At 39.6% G+C, this 12,851-nt stretch overlaps 1 protein-coding gene across 7 annotated transcripts in view; it reads right to left on the bottom strand.

Moving 5' to 3' along the window:
* The window catches only part of LOC118273350 (transmembrane protein KIAA1109 homolog), a 39,247-nt gene extending 26,560 nt beyond the window's left edge, over positions 1-12,687 (bottom strand). For 4 of the 7 annotated variants that reach the window (XM_050696107.1, XM_050696115.1, XM_050696111.1 and 1 more), the window contains exons 1-10: positions 12,519-12,687; positions 12,171-12,400; positions 10,313-10,456; positions 4,377-9,473; positions 4,156-4,301; positions 3,563-4,074; positions 3,022-3,202; positions 2,223-2,384; positions 1,506-1,631; positions 733-832 (exon numbers count right to left, since the gene is read on the bottom strand). In XM_050696107.1, the coding sequence (XP_050552064.1) occupies positions 733-832; positions 1,506-1,631; positions 2,223-2,384; positions 3,022-3,202; positions 3,563-4,074; positions 4,156-4,301; positions 4,377-9,473; positions 10,313-10,456; positions 12,171-12,400; positions 12,519-12,520 (6,700 nt within the window). In that variant the 5' untranslated portion in view covers positions 12,521-12,687. The remainder of the gene's footprint in view (positions 1-732; positions 833-1,505; positions 1,632-2,222; positions 2,385-3,021; positions 3,203-3,562; positions 4,075-4,155; positions 4,302-4,376; positions 9,474-10,312; positions 10,457-12,170; positions 12,401-12,518) is intronic. The other 3 variants (XM_050696116.1, XM_050696122.1, XM_050696108.1) reach the window with 2 other exon arrangements.
* Between the last annotated feature and the right edge of the window lie 164 nt (positions 12,688-12,851).

Here is a 12,851-nt window from a genome sequence, read left to right as displayed (position 1 = left end):
ATACTATATAACGTACTATATACTATGCATATATACCATTGGTTAGTGGCTCTTTTGTTTTACGGATTATAATAATTTGTTTATGATATATCGATTTGAATTGACAATCAATTGGCTACAAGATATCACTTGTCGAGTATCCAGTTTAGTATTATGAACCCCGGTTGTGACTTGAAACTACTATTTTATCAGCTCACGTAACGTGAATAATGAGCAGGTTCAACCGTCCTCGACATTTTTTTCGTCATCTAATGTCTTCTCCTTAGGCGAGTTCTCGACATGTGGGCCCAGCAATAGATTTAGTACATTTTTATTTCTAAAGGTATATTTGGCAATTAATTAGAACAGTAGACAGCAAATACTATATAATAGTTGACTATAAACTCTAAACAATTTAAAAACAATAATTATAATCCATAAAAGCTATTTCAACTTGGTCATTTAAATAATAAGAATAAAAAATACATATGTATATTTCAAAATTAAATTGCAAAGTACTGTGAATTTAGCTGTATTTATATTTTACTGTGGTAATTGAATAAATTGAATAAACTAGAAATAAAACTATACCTTTTAAAAAAAAGCAATAAGTACTATTTTCGCTTAACTTTCTATCAGATCAAACTTCAAAGATCTTTTTCAATACTACAAATCAACAACACTTCTTTGAAATTAGACCTTAACGCCTTGAACTTAGGGTGTATTTTACTATGAAATACAGGTTGTACTCACCAGGTACGTTGACTTTATCGACGTCCATGTTGAGTAGGAGACAGTTCTCATCCAAGGCTTCAGTCTCCAGAGGATACTCCTGCCAACCTTCTACTGAATCCTGTAATTAGGATCATTGGCAAAGGTTTAAGACAAAATATTGATGATTATAATGTTTTAAATTGTTTTTTATACATATAAATCCTGTCTTACTGGTGGAATGGTTACAAGCGCAAACGCCGTGCATGGAATTCTACTTTGTTTCGCAGACAAAGTACTGTACCCTTAGTATGAGTATGAATTGAACGAGCGCGCGTTCGGCGCTCTGATTGGTTGGTTTATTCGAGTCTGCCAATCCGGGCGCCGAACGTACACGCAAATTCGTACTAAGGGTAGTTATGGGATTTTCGATTCCGACTTTGCCGAGGTAAGTCGTGTTTGGCAGTAGGTTCTTCCAATTATTATATTTATTACAATGTGACCAATAACACAACTGGTAAAAATTGGATACGTTATTAATATGCTTCTTCATTTGAGAAGCGCGATGTTATATTTACAGTTTACTTACACACATGAAACATTACTCACAATTTAAAAACAAACTACTGAAAGGCCTGAAATAACCGATGACAATTCTAAGACTACTAGCAAAATGACGATGATATAATGACAACCATTAGTTAATACAACTTTCTAAATGAACTGGACCCCATCCAACACAAAGCTATATGACGCAAAGCAGTGTAGACCCCGCATGACCCCGGACAGACCCCGGATAGACCCCAGCCCCTCACCTCTAGTAGATCAGGTAAAGCGAAGGTAACATTAAGTGGCTTCATCACTTTGCTCTTATAGTTATGTTCCAGTAACAACGGCGTGTACAGGATGTTCTTCCATTGTCGGCTCAGCACTATCACACCCTGGAAAAATAATATGAACCTTTTATAGGCAATCAATTTGAAGAGTTTTCATGGTTCCATTAAAATATAAAACTTCAGTAGGATTGAAGGATAAAACAAAGAATTTAATTTAGTTTATTCCATTTGAATCAGTTGTATTGAAGTGTAAAATATTGTTACGTAGAGACTTGTAGTATTTTTTTTTATGAAACAAAAAAAAACTTAAACGAGCTGACGTATCACCTGACGGTAAGCAATCGCCGCCTATGGACACCTTGAAACACCAGAGGCGTTACAAGTGCGTTGCCGTCTTTTTGGAGGTTAGGAATTGAAGGATTGTTGTTCGGGAATCGGCGATTGGGAAGATTGGATTGGAAACCTCACTCACACAACGAAACACAACGCAAGCGTTGTTTCACGTCGATTTTCTGTGAGGCCGTGGTATCACTCCGGTCGAGCCGGCTCATTTGTGCCGAAGCATGGCTATCCCACACTTAAATGTTACATTACCAAGAAAAAAATGTTTATCTGTCTCACACTTTTCCAGACGTTATTCTAACGATATATATCTCATATGTATAAAACCAAAAAAAACATGTTATTGTTAGTTACCTGTCTCAAAGTAGACAGTGAGGGTAGATGTCGTTCAGCCAAGTCCGCCTGCACCGCGGCCGCGTCCGCCTGCAACGCGTACCGCAACAGTACGGCGCACAGCTGCAGGGACGGCTCCTCGCGCAACTGTTTCGCCATCGGCGTGTGACGACCGTAGCGACTCTGTAGAGGCAATATAAGTTTAATTGATATTAAAACTGTTGATTCGATGTGTGACAAAATGTCTACCTTATTATGACTCGGTTGGGCATCCGAAATAACCGCAAAAATATTAAAACTAGTAGTTGACGATAAACAAATTTATTTGCCAGGAACATTTTTGCCACCAATATGATTATGATGGAAAAAATAAATCTAGATTTGCGTGAATAATGAGCACTATTTCCCATATCTTGCAATCTCACAACAAGCTTAATGAAATCTATATTGTTTAAAAAAGTTAACACCAATCATAGAGACAACACACACACACACAACGTCACGCCTTTTTATCCCCGAAGGTGTAGGCAGAGGTGCACATGCACATTACGGCACGTAATGCCGCTATACAATGTACACCCACTTTTCACCATTTTGTGTAATAAGTCCCATGTAATAGGGGGTGAGCCTATTGCCATATACTGGACACAATTCCAGACTCCGTGCTACTACCGAAAATTTTCGAAAATCCGAAAAAAACCCAGTAATACTTTGCCCGACCCGGGAATCGAACCCGAGACCCCTTGTTCGGCAGTCGCACATGCGACCACTCGACCAACGAGGCAGACCATAGAGACAACATAATCCTTAATAAACAAACCTTGGGCAGTGTATGATGAGGAGCAAGATCCAGTGCTGCAGCCATGAGACTGGCAGCCGTGGCAGTGAGCCGCCTGGCGTACGCGCGGTACAGGGCCACCACGCGGATCCCCAGCCGGTTGCACGGGTTCATCCACGCGTTGATCGCGGGAGACGCTGTGCTTAACAGGTTCCAGTCCAGTCTGGAATGTAATTGGTATTTAAGGACTTGGAGCGATGGGTATTAGCACCTTTACACTAAAGGAAACTCTAAGGAAGCAAAACTAAGGGAGCATCTGTCACTGACGGACAGACTGACAGACTATTGTTTATTTCTTTATATATCTTATATAATAAGTACTAAGTGACTGGATACTAAATGTGTCGAAATGTATGTTGCCGTACCCTGACCGGGTTTCATGTTGAGACAAATGCTCCTAATTATGTACCGTATCATCTTAATGTACCTACACATGAATGCAATAAATGATTTGAGTTTGAGTTTTGAGTTTCTTGATGCCTCAAAATTACTGTTACTGGAAGTATAACTCTATGTAACCTACCGTGTATAGTCAATCTTCTTCGTGATAGGAGTCCTTGGTGGCGCAGCGAAGTTGAACCAAACCACCTTCAGGTCGATAGCACACGATGAAGTATTCCCATTGTCCTTGAGAGGCACCACAGTAGCTGTGCTGTCGTTGTTCGAGGGTTCATCAGGCCCAGGAGTTGAAGGTTCGGGAGGAGGTGGAACTGGAGGTGGTTGGGCAGTTCCAAGGTTAGGAGTACTAGGCTTCGAGCTAGAATCCCTCTTTCTGAACAGGTCTTCAATCCCTGAGGTCCTGCTTTTTGTACTCCTGTCTTTATCAGGTTTCGACTCTTCAGCAGACTTGACGGATTCCCGACAGCTTTCATTGTCTGGTCTCAATGGTTTCTTCTCCTCAGCTTGTGCCTGTGGCTTGTGTGATTGTGAGTGTTTCGACACTTTTATCGAAATGCCTTCAAGACCACATTCAAACATGATGAAACCTATAGGATTGTCTTTCTGACCCTCCGCTGCAGTTCCATTTTGGCAACACTATAAACAATATAAGCAGTTTCAATATTGAACCTTATTATTGCATATCTAAGATAGAAATTGTAGTGAACAGTGACTTACCATGGACTCGCATCCTTTAGCACAGGAGTCAACTCGAATGAACTTGAATGACACCTTGGAATGTTGGCACGGTATGCCAGTGATCGTTACGTCTTTTAGTTGCGAAGATTCGTTGCGTATTCGGCGAAGTTGACCGTGGACTTTGCCTATAAATACAAAGATATTAATAAATATGAAATTATCATAGATTATTGATCAAGATGATTAGTACGGCTACTTACCAACATTCAAAGTAATAGTGGTATCTTCACACTGCTGCTGTGAAGCCTCAATATAAACCGGCTCGCCTCTCTCCGGCCCCCGCCTCTTCCCAGAAGTCTGTGCGGATATCAACGCACGAGGCCCCTTCATTATACCAAAGGACTTCTTACTTCCTAAAGCCCTTAGAGTCGGTCTGTAGTACAGCTGCACAGACTCCAGATTCTTCCTCGTACTGACATATTTCGCTATAATGTTTTCGACAGATACTCCAAACAGTGATACGCAAGTCAAGTCTTGTATGTTGTCTAAAGCTGAGAAAGATATCATGTCCTCCACCACCGAGGACTGTATGAAGATCATGTTCACCTTCGGAATGGTGACCGTCGCTTGCAACGACTCACAAATGCTCTCTTCATACACGTTAGAATGCGGTATCGTTGCCAATTTGCATTTGTCGTCCTTATCCGACACCAGGTTCGACTGGCTTCGGTCCTGCATCTGCGGTAACCAGTTCTGGACGTACTGCTTTTGTTTCAGCACGTTAGCACTGGACACAGTCGATATACAAAGCAGACGCAAGTGGTTTATCACTGTTATAGGATGTATATTTGCTAACACTGGTGTGAGGGACTCGACAAATTTTTGCGTACTTTCCAGGACTAGAGGCGTCAACATGATATCGATTTCTCCTCGAAGTTTCACAAACAAACCGCTCTTAGAGTCACTTGTGGTGGTAACTGTTGATGCAGTACTCTTCTCCGTCGTGTTCTCTTGACTGTCTTGCACAGTTTGTTGCACGTCCCACCATCCTTGTGGGTAAGGATGTGCTTTCACTTGCGAATTAAAATGTGGAGGCAAGTTAGAGTAAGGTCCATGCTGATTTTGATTATTATGATCTTTCTTTGATACCAATCTGAGGATGTTAATTTTTCCAAGTGGTTCAAAGCTTGGCAGATATTTCTGTCCGACGTATACCAAAGTACCGTCATCAGCCCTTTTAAACAGTGGCAACGTGAACACATCACTCCCACTAGGTAAGGAGCACGTGCCCCAGTTAGGACATTTGTATTGAGGCAAGTTATGCATGTAACTGGCCATTAGGAGCGGAGAGTCTACTATGGGCTTGTTTGTTTGCATGTGCAGATTTACTAATGTCATATCTTCCTGTGAGGAGATCGCGGAAATGAAAGATGTTGATGACACAGACCCACTTTCCGAGTCTGGTTGCACGCCAGTGCTCAAATTACTTATTGTATCTGGAATGTCTACTGGCTCAGATTTAGGCGCCGACCACTTCTCATTAGTGATGTCGTTGATACCGAACGAACTTTTATCTCTGGGATTACTGTGGCGACTGCCAAATGAGTGCTTCAAACTTGAGGATCGACTAGGGAACATGTCCTCATCAGCGGAGAAGAAAGCTTCGGAATGATTCTCGCTTGTTATAGACATAGTTCTCTGCACTTCTTGAGGAAGAGTATCTTCAGGTGGTACTTGTGAATTCAAGGAATAGTGTGACTCAGACACTGCCACATTCCTCATTGGTACTTTTGGTACAGCAAACGCTTCAGCTTCTGTCGGAACTGGCTTTTTCGCGTCTTTGACTCCACAACTGAGTGCCAATTTTGAATCAGAAACACTACTCTCCATCTGAGGCACGTTCAATATGCTCTTATTGAGTTTTGAATCGCTGTCAATCTTTGTGCTGCCCAGAGGTACGGACGAATCCACTAAGCGAGCGTACGGAACATCGCTTTTAGTACTGGAAACCAAGAGGTTGTTACTTCCTTTGCTCATACTTGTATAAGAGAACCTTCTGGTAAGACTGCGACGTTCAGCACTTTGTGGAGATTTGTTCAAGCTCTGCGGCAGTGGCGATGGTATTAATGTTGCCACATTGGTTGGCTGGAGGCAGACGTTCAAACTATTATAAGGGGGAGTATGGAACACGAGCTGTCCCGAGTGCAACAAGCTCTGCCCGTACCCGTACTCTCCAGGTGTCGTCTCTATGATATTAAACATGGCCACGTTAATACCGTCGTTAAGGTCATTTGGATTTGGTTTCAAGAAGTTAGGACCATTCCTATTGGAACCAAAGAACGCGCAGCCACCAGTACATCCACACTGCGAACTCTTTCCTTCAACAGGCCACAGGAACCAAAGCCTTTTTGTTTTATCATCGTGTAATTTTAAGAACTTCTGTTGAACTAAGTGAAGATTTTTCGGTGTCTGTGGCAGTGACGAGGCGGCTTCGATCAACAGAGGTCCTAAAGCAACCGAACCAACACCCACCCAATTGTCACTTTCAGGCGGTTTGTTCTGGCTATTGTTACTTCCGTTAGAGTGATGATGAGTATTTGTTTGCATGTTAGTTTGTGTGTAGAGAGCTAATTTTATATTTGGCAATAAACCAGTAACACCAGTGCCGAAACCCGAGCCGTGTAAATTACAAAAGCTGAGTCTGACGGGCGATATCCATGTCTGTAGCGTGGTGTTCGAATCTGCGATGTAAATGTCAATGAGATCAATCGCGACTCGTATCATCTTGTATTTAATTTCATTTGCCGTTGGGCATCTGTATTTCAAAGTGAGGTCTGTTTCCTGACACATCACGTTGTTCACTCCGTGGTGGCATTGTTTAGCTGGGTTAGGCGGAACTAATTCATTTTCGCTATCGCAAATGAGTAGCAAGAACGTTTCTAAGGAAGATATGATTTGATACAGTTGGGGCAACGTGAGACGCCCGGTTAACTGACCGAGTTGGAGCTCCATCATCCAGGCGTACTCCACGGTGTCTTCTTCAACATTTCTGTTCGTATCACTGAAGAAACCGTTCCCTCGTAGTTGGAAGGAAGAGAGCATCAAGTGACCTTGATACAAGGCCCCTGAGTTCATAGGATTGGATCGCGACAGGTTATTTGCAGATACTAATATTGAAGGACTCAATAGTAGTTGCAGTTTGGTCTCCCTAAAGCTTTTGTCCATTTCAAATCCAAATCGTTCGATAAGAATGACTGGACATGGCGGCTCGCTTTCACTGCAATTTTTAACTAAATGCGCTTGAATGTCGTGGATTATAATAGATACAGTCACGTCCAAGGGCCTGTAGTGTCTGGGGTCAAACGGACCTTTACTCGAGTCAGTAGAATCATCTATCGATATCTCATTGTGTTGGTTGACACTACTCTTGTCATTAACTTTTGCATTTTCACTGGACCAGTAAAAAGTTTCTACGTTAGGAGATTTCTGCATGTCAGTAAATGTTTGGTCTTCGCCAAATATGTTTTCTAGTAAATTCATAAAGCTAGTAATAATAGTTCCATAGGCCAGTAGGATGGAAGGTCCTACTTCTAATTCTACGCTTACTTTATCAGGGGGTAGTGTCGTTCTATCGAAATTATTTCCGTCTAATGCCCAGTTAATTTGAGGTTGTTTTCTCATCCTTGGTATTCTCATAGGCGATAGTAGTATTTCTTCTTTTTCTGGTGTAGTTATGTCAGCCTGGGGTTCAGGGCCCAGTGGGGGAATGGGGTGGTAATTATATCTAACGCTCAGAGCGACAATAGGAACAGACCAACAATCCACCCAGCCTTGTGACTTGACGCATTTTCTTCTCCATTTGGAGGCTTTTAACCTACAGGGCACCAACTTCATATTCTTATCGAGAGATAGAAGTAATAACTTTGACGTATTTACTTCAGGCAGGTAGAGGCTCATGTCGACAGCTTCGCCTTGCACCCAGATCTTCAGTGGTATCACATCTGGCAAGAAATCGACGAAAGGTAAATCAAAGGAGACATCGAGGAGATCTCCACAGAATGCTACGTGATTATTCTCCTGATTCGTAGAACTACAGTCTATCCAGTTGTATTGGTTGCTCACTGTCACCACCTCACACTCTTTGAGCAGCAGGGATATTTTCCAGGTGTAAGGTACAAAGTGTAAAATGTCGGGACGAGCTTTTGTCGACCAATCGTTTATGAGGTCTTGAAAGAAGTCTATGTGTGTGTAAACTAGATGTGTGGTGGCTTTACATCCAGTCAGACTTAACTGCCAACACTGATGGTGGTTCCACACGAGCGGGTAGTGACACTTGACTGTGTACTCTAAAGTTTCACTTTCGGCCAAACTTCTGTACTGTAGACTTGTCGTCGCTTCTAAATGTAACAATTGCCCTGTAATTTTTGTCGTGTATCCGTCTTGTAACACGATCCAGGGGAGCGTTACCTCGAGGTATGAACCCGCGCCGATGTTTATATGCACCGCATTGGTTTCCTTGTTTTTTGTGAATAAAATATCAATAGTGGCTTCATTTAAAGTAGACAGTCTTATGTCAAACGATTGCGTTTGTCTAATATCACCAGGCTTTGGCTGTGGGGTTACCTCTAAGTTTTTATAGTTCGGTGGGAAGAAGAATTTGAAAAGATGGTCTCTTTGCCGGTCGGCCCAGGGGCCATAGCTGAAGTCTGTACCTTTACCACATTTGATATCGACGCCCCATATTGGCGGCGCTGACTCTACAATATCACCATTAGCTAACTGTAGTAGTACTGGTTGTTCTGGCACTAGACCTGGTTCATCCATGTAGAAGTAGACTTCGATATAGTTGGAGCTCATCACTACGAACCCTTCTCCCATGTACCGCGGCGGCTCGTCGACCATCGACGTGTAGTTGGGGCTGGGAGCGAGCATAACTTTGCAGTTTTCTGCTTTGGCTTTAACGAAGTGCATGAGGTGGTCGAGGCTGGAGGCGGGGGGCTTTGTACTGTACACTAAGTGGGACTCTTCAACGCTTATCGACAATGTTGTGGGGACTAATCTATTTCCGAAAACTACTCTTCCAGAGCAAATATCGATCTTGATGACAGGGATGAGGTCTCGCCAGGTGCGTGCCATGGCTGCCTCGGAGCGGACAGTCTCCTGCGCCCGGCGTCGCTTCTCGTTGGCATCGTTCATGGCTTTGTCCCTGTCTGTGTAGTCGTCATCATTCTGTTGCTTTATGACTGGTTCGAGACCGAAGAGTTTCTCAAGTTCGTTATAAAGGTCGCAGCGGTTATAGAAGTGTAGCTCGAATCCGTTTAGCATGATTGACAGCCGAGTGTCGGAGTGTGATAAGTCTGCGAATTAACAGAACAGACAAATATAAATATAAAAGAGGATTAACTAGTTGAACAAGGATTAAAATCGGACTTTAGGAGTTCTTTTCTCCTTACAGTTGTACCTACGATTTATTTTCTATATTAGCATAATGACATAATTACGAAAATACATCACAGCAAACAGTTGTTATTTTCCTGTAGTTCAAGGATACGTTAAATAAACGACGGCAACAGCAACCTATAATTATTGTGTAGGTACCTAAAGTAACTGAGTCACAATAAACACTGTTTTTGTACTAATCCCATTAGATAAATTGTGTTCCTCATTAGGTGAAGCCTTTAAAGTATACCTTAGGTATTGTTACTAAAATTATTAGCATGTAAATAGTAAACAGTAAGGGTTAAGTCACAAATATCCTCATATAGTTTATTATATTGCAAATTACAGGACAGTTGCCCTCACTGGTAGTAGGTACTACCTAATACTAGGAGGAAAGACACTACCAACTATCTACTAGGTACTTTTCCTGTATGTTACAGGTGTGTAACCATGTTTATAAACAAAAATTATGACAGATTCTATAGTTAATATCATCATCATCATATCAGTCAAAAGACATCCACTGCTAAACATAGGCCTCCCCCAATGACTTCCAGATAAGCCGACCTGATTAAGGTCGCAGGGAGCTGCTGGATGCAGGTCGTTTCCAACCGGCCTATACTTAATATACTAAAATAAATATTATCACGTGGACATTAAATACCTATAGAATAATAAACAATAATATGATAACTATCTATAATAAAACAAGACATATCAATTACAAAACAAACAAACAGACAGTTTAAAATGTTACCTTCTGACACATCCTTGGGTACGTAGGACCGCCACCATCGGAATATCAAGTAGCCATCTTGTATGCGCAGCGTGTAGTCGTAGTTGATGTAAACTATGTCTCTAAACATTATCTTACCCGACAGAGCATTTAGTGTGAAGGAACCTGAAAATTAATAAAAAGGTTGTAAAGTAAGTTATTTACTTACTGAAAAAATTGTTTAGTGTACTAAGTAAGTAAGTACCGTAAAAAGTGTTTAGCATTTGTTGACGTTCAAAAGTGCCTTCCTGGTCTATTTAGTGCATTACATTACATTGACTTTGTTGCATTAACAGGAAATAAGCTATTGTTGTGTTGGATTATCCTAATGTTTATTTAAAACTTGAATATTGTAAAACCCAACTGTGTTTTTAATGCGCTTATTGTTTTATGCAACCACAAATCATAGAAAATAATTGACCATTACGAAAAGCACTTTCATAATAGGTACTATACTTAAAATACATTGTTGTTTGTATTGTGGGAATAATTAAGTATTACGTGGAGGACCAAGGGGAGGCCTTTGTTCAGCAGTGGACGTTTCGGCTGAATGATGATGATGATGATGAATGAACCTAGTTACACTATAATTGTCGGGTTTTGGTTAGGCTAGTCAAAAACCATGGAAGGGATGGGATCAAATTAAATTAGTAGCATTATAAATTTTGCATGAATGTCCTGCTGTTTTCCTGCCTAATTCTAAACTAAAACAAACACACAGTACACAGACAATATACTTGTGTGTAACAACTGCACTTAGTAATATTTTATCAGTAAAATAACAGAATTTTAATGCTACAGTCAACAATCTGTTTCCGACTATAGATACTAACAGACTATCGGTACTTATTGCAGTTACATTTGTTCATAAAAACTAATATTTGTTTTACACAGATAACAAAACTATCATTGTTTTTAATAACTCTCAATTTCTGCTTCATTGAATATTTAGGACTATAAATTAGCTATGTACTTAGTTATTTACTGATCCTTGATAATGCAATACATGCCCCATTCGATAATTCATAACAAACATCTGCTTATATTTTATTTACATTACATACATATAATAAGCTTAGTTATTGTGAATAGTAATAGAAAAAATAATAAGAATTCTTATTAGAAATAATTCTATAATAATCTGACATCATTATTAATTATAAAATGGGTAAACAATCTATTTATTTATTTTATTTTATTGTTTCAAAAGGACTTCCTTCTATCCACTAAATTCAATCTGTGTTTCATCATTGACCCCCTTAATAAAGAACAAGTGTTTGATCCAATTAGGACCTATTTCATAAAGTCTGGATAGCCATTATGTCCTAGATAACAAATTTGAATTAAGAATGTAATTTGTATGAACTATCGATCACATAGGTTTATTAGGTACTTGTATAGAGGGGATAAAACAGGTGCTTAGTAATAAAATAAAAATAGTGAAATACAAGTATTCAATTCCAGGAGATTATTACTCATTTCACTTAAATTTTGCATAATCATTTAAATTGTTATCTTCCTGATAATCAGCTAGCCATTAAATACTGATTTGTTTGCAAATACCATTCCAATGTCACAAACAAATGTATAATATAAAAAATGTCATTGAAATAAGTATCTTATAGGTATTAACCTAAAAAATAGTGTCATAAAATGAATAGCATATTATATTTTACTGCTATTTGAAATGAAGAGAAATATGTTTATGATACTGAATAGCTACAGTTATAATAACAAAAAATACATGATTCTACTACTACTAATAATAAGACCGACCTAGAAATGAAATATGATTTGATCATGAACATGAACTGAGACATCAAATAAATGGGTCACTCACCTATTTTGAAATTGTCGTCTTGGAAATAGAACTTGTTGATGAGCCTGGTCAGGATGTAGCCCAGCACTCGGCTGTTGTAGTACGTTATATAAACGATCCATAGTATCGCAGATATAAGGGACACCAGCAGCAGGGCAAAGTTTCTATCCATTGTTATTTCTGCGAAGTCTATCGATGAAGAATTCCATCTTTGCGCCACCGGATCGTCCATAGATCCGGTAAAGTTATCCCTGAACACAATCATAACACGTAAAAACACTCAAACAATAATAAAATCTTCATAAATAACTTTATACACGAATATAAACATCACTTCTCTACAAGGCTACGCAAATCGTCATAACTTACATGATGGTGATTTAATTACTATATTGACGCTTTTCACATTTTATACAAGTACACTGCCCTAGAAAATCGTACACTATACACATTTCTAATACTATTTTTCTGTCTTTCTTATCAAAATCATAAATCACTGCCCATCCGTGGTTCAGAATTTGACAGATATATGATTGCATGCGTTCCGTTTCATCATAACTTCTCTTTGTTTGAAGTACGTTTCTACTTTACAAAAAATATCAAAAAATAAAGGCACATGAATTTCATAGTTTATTTTATATAATTATAAAAATATATAGGTATTTTATAAAATAATATAAGTTTATCACAAATATTACAAAC

Source organism: Spodoptera frugiperda, chromosome 1, assembly GCF_023101765.2.
Source record: "Spodoptera frugiperda isolate SF20-4 chromosome 1, AGI-APGP_CSIRO_Sfru_2.0, whole genome shotgun sequence".
In the NCBI taxonomy this organism is placed as follows: domain Eukaryota; kingdom Metazoa; phylum Arthropoda; class Insecta; order Lepidoptera; family Noctuidae; genus Spodoptera; species Spodoptera frugiperda.
The sequence above is the reverse complement of the archived record's forward strand: the minus strand, read 5'-3'. Positions and strand labels throughout refer to the sequence as shown.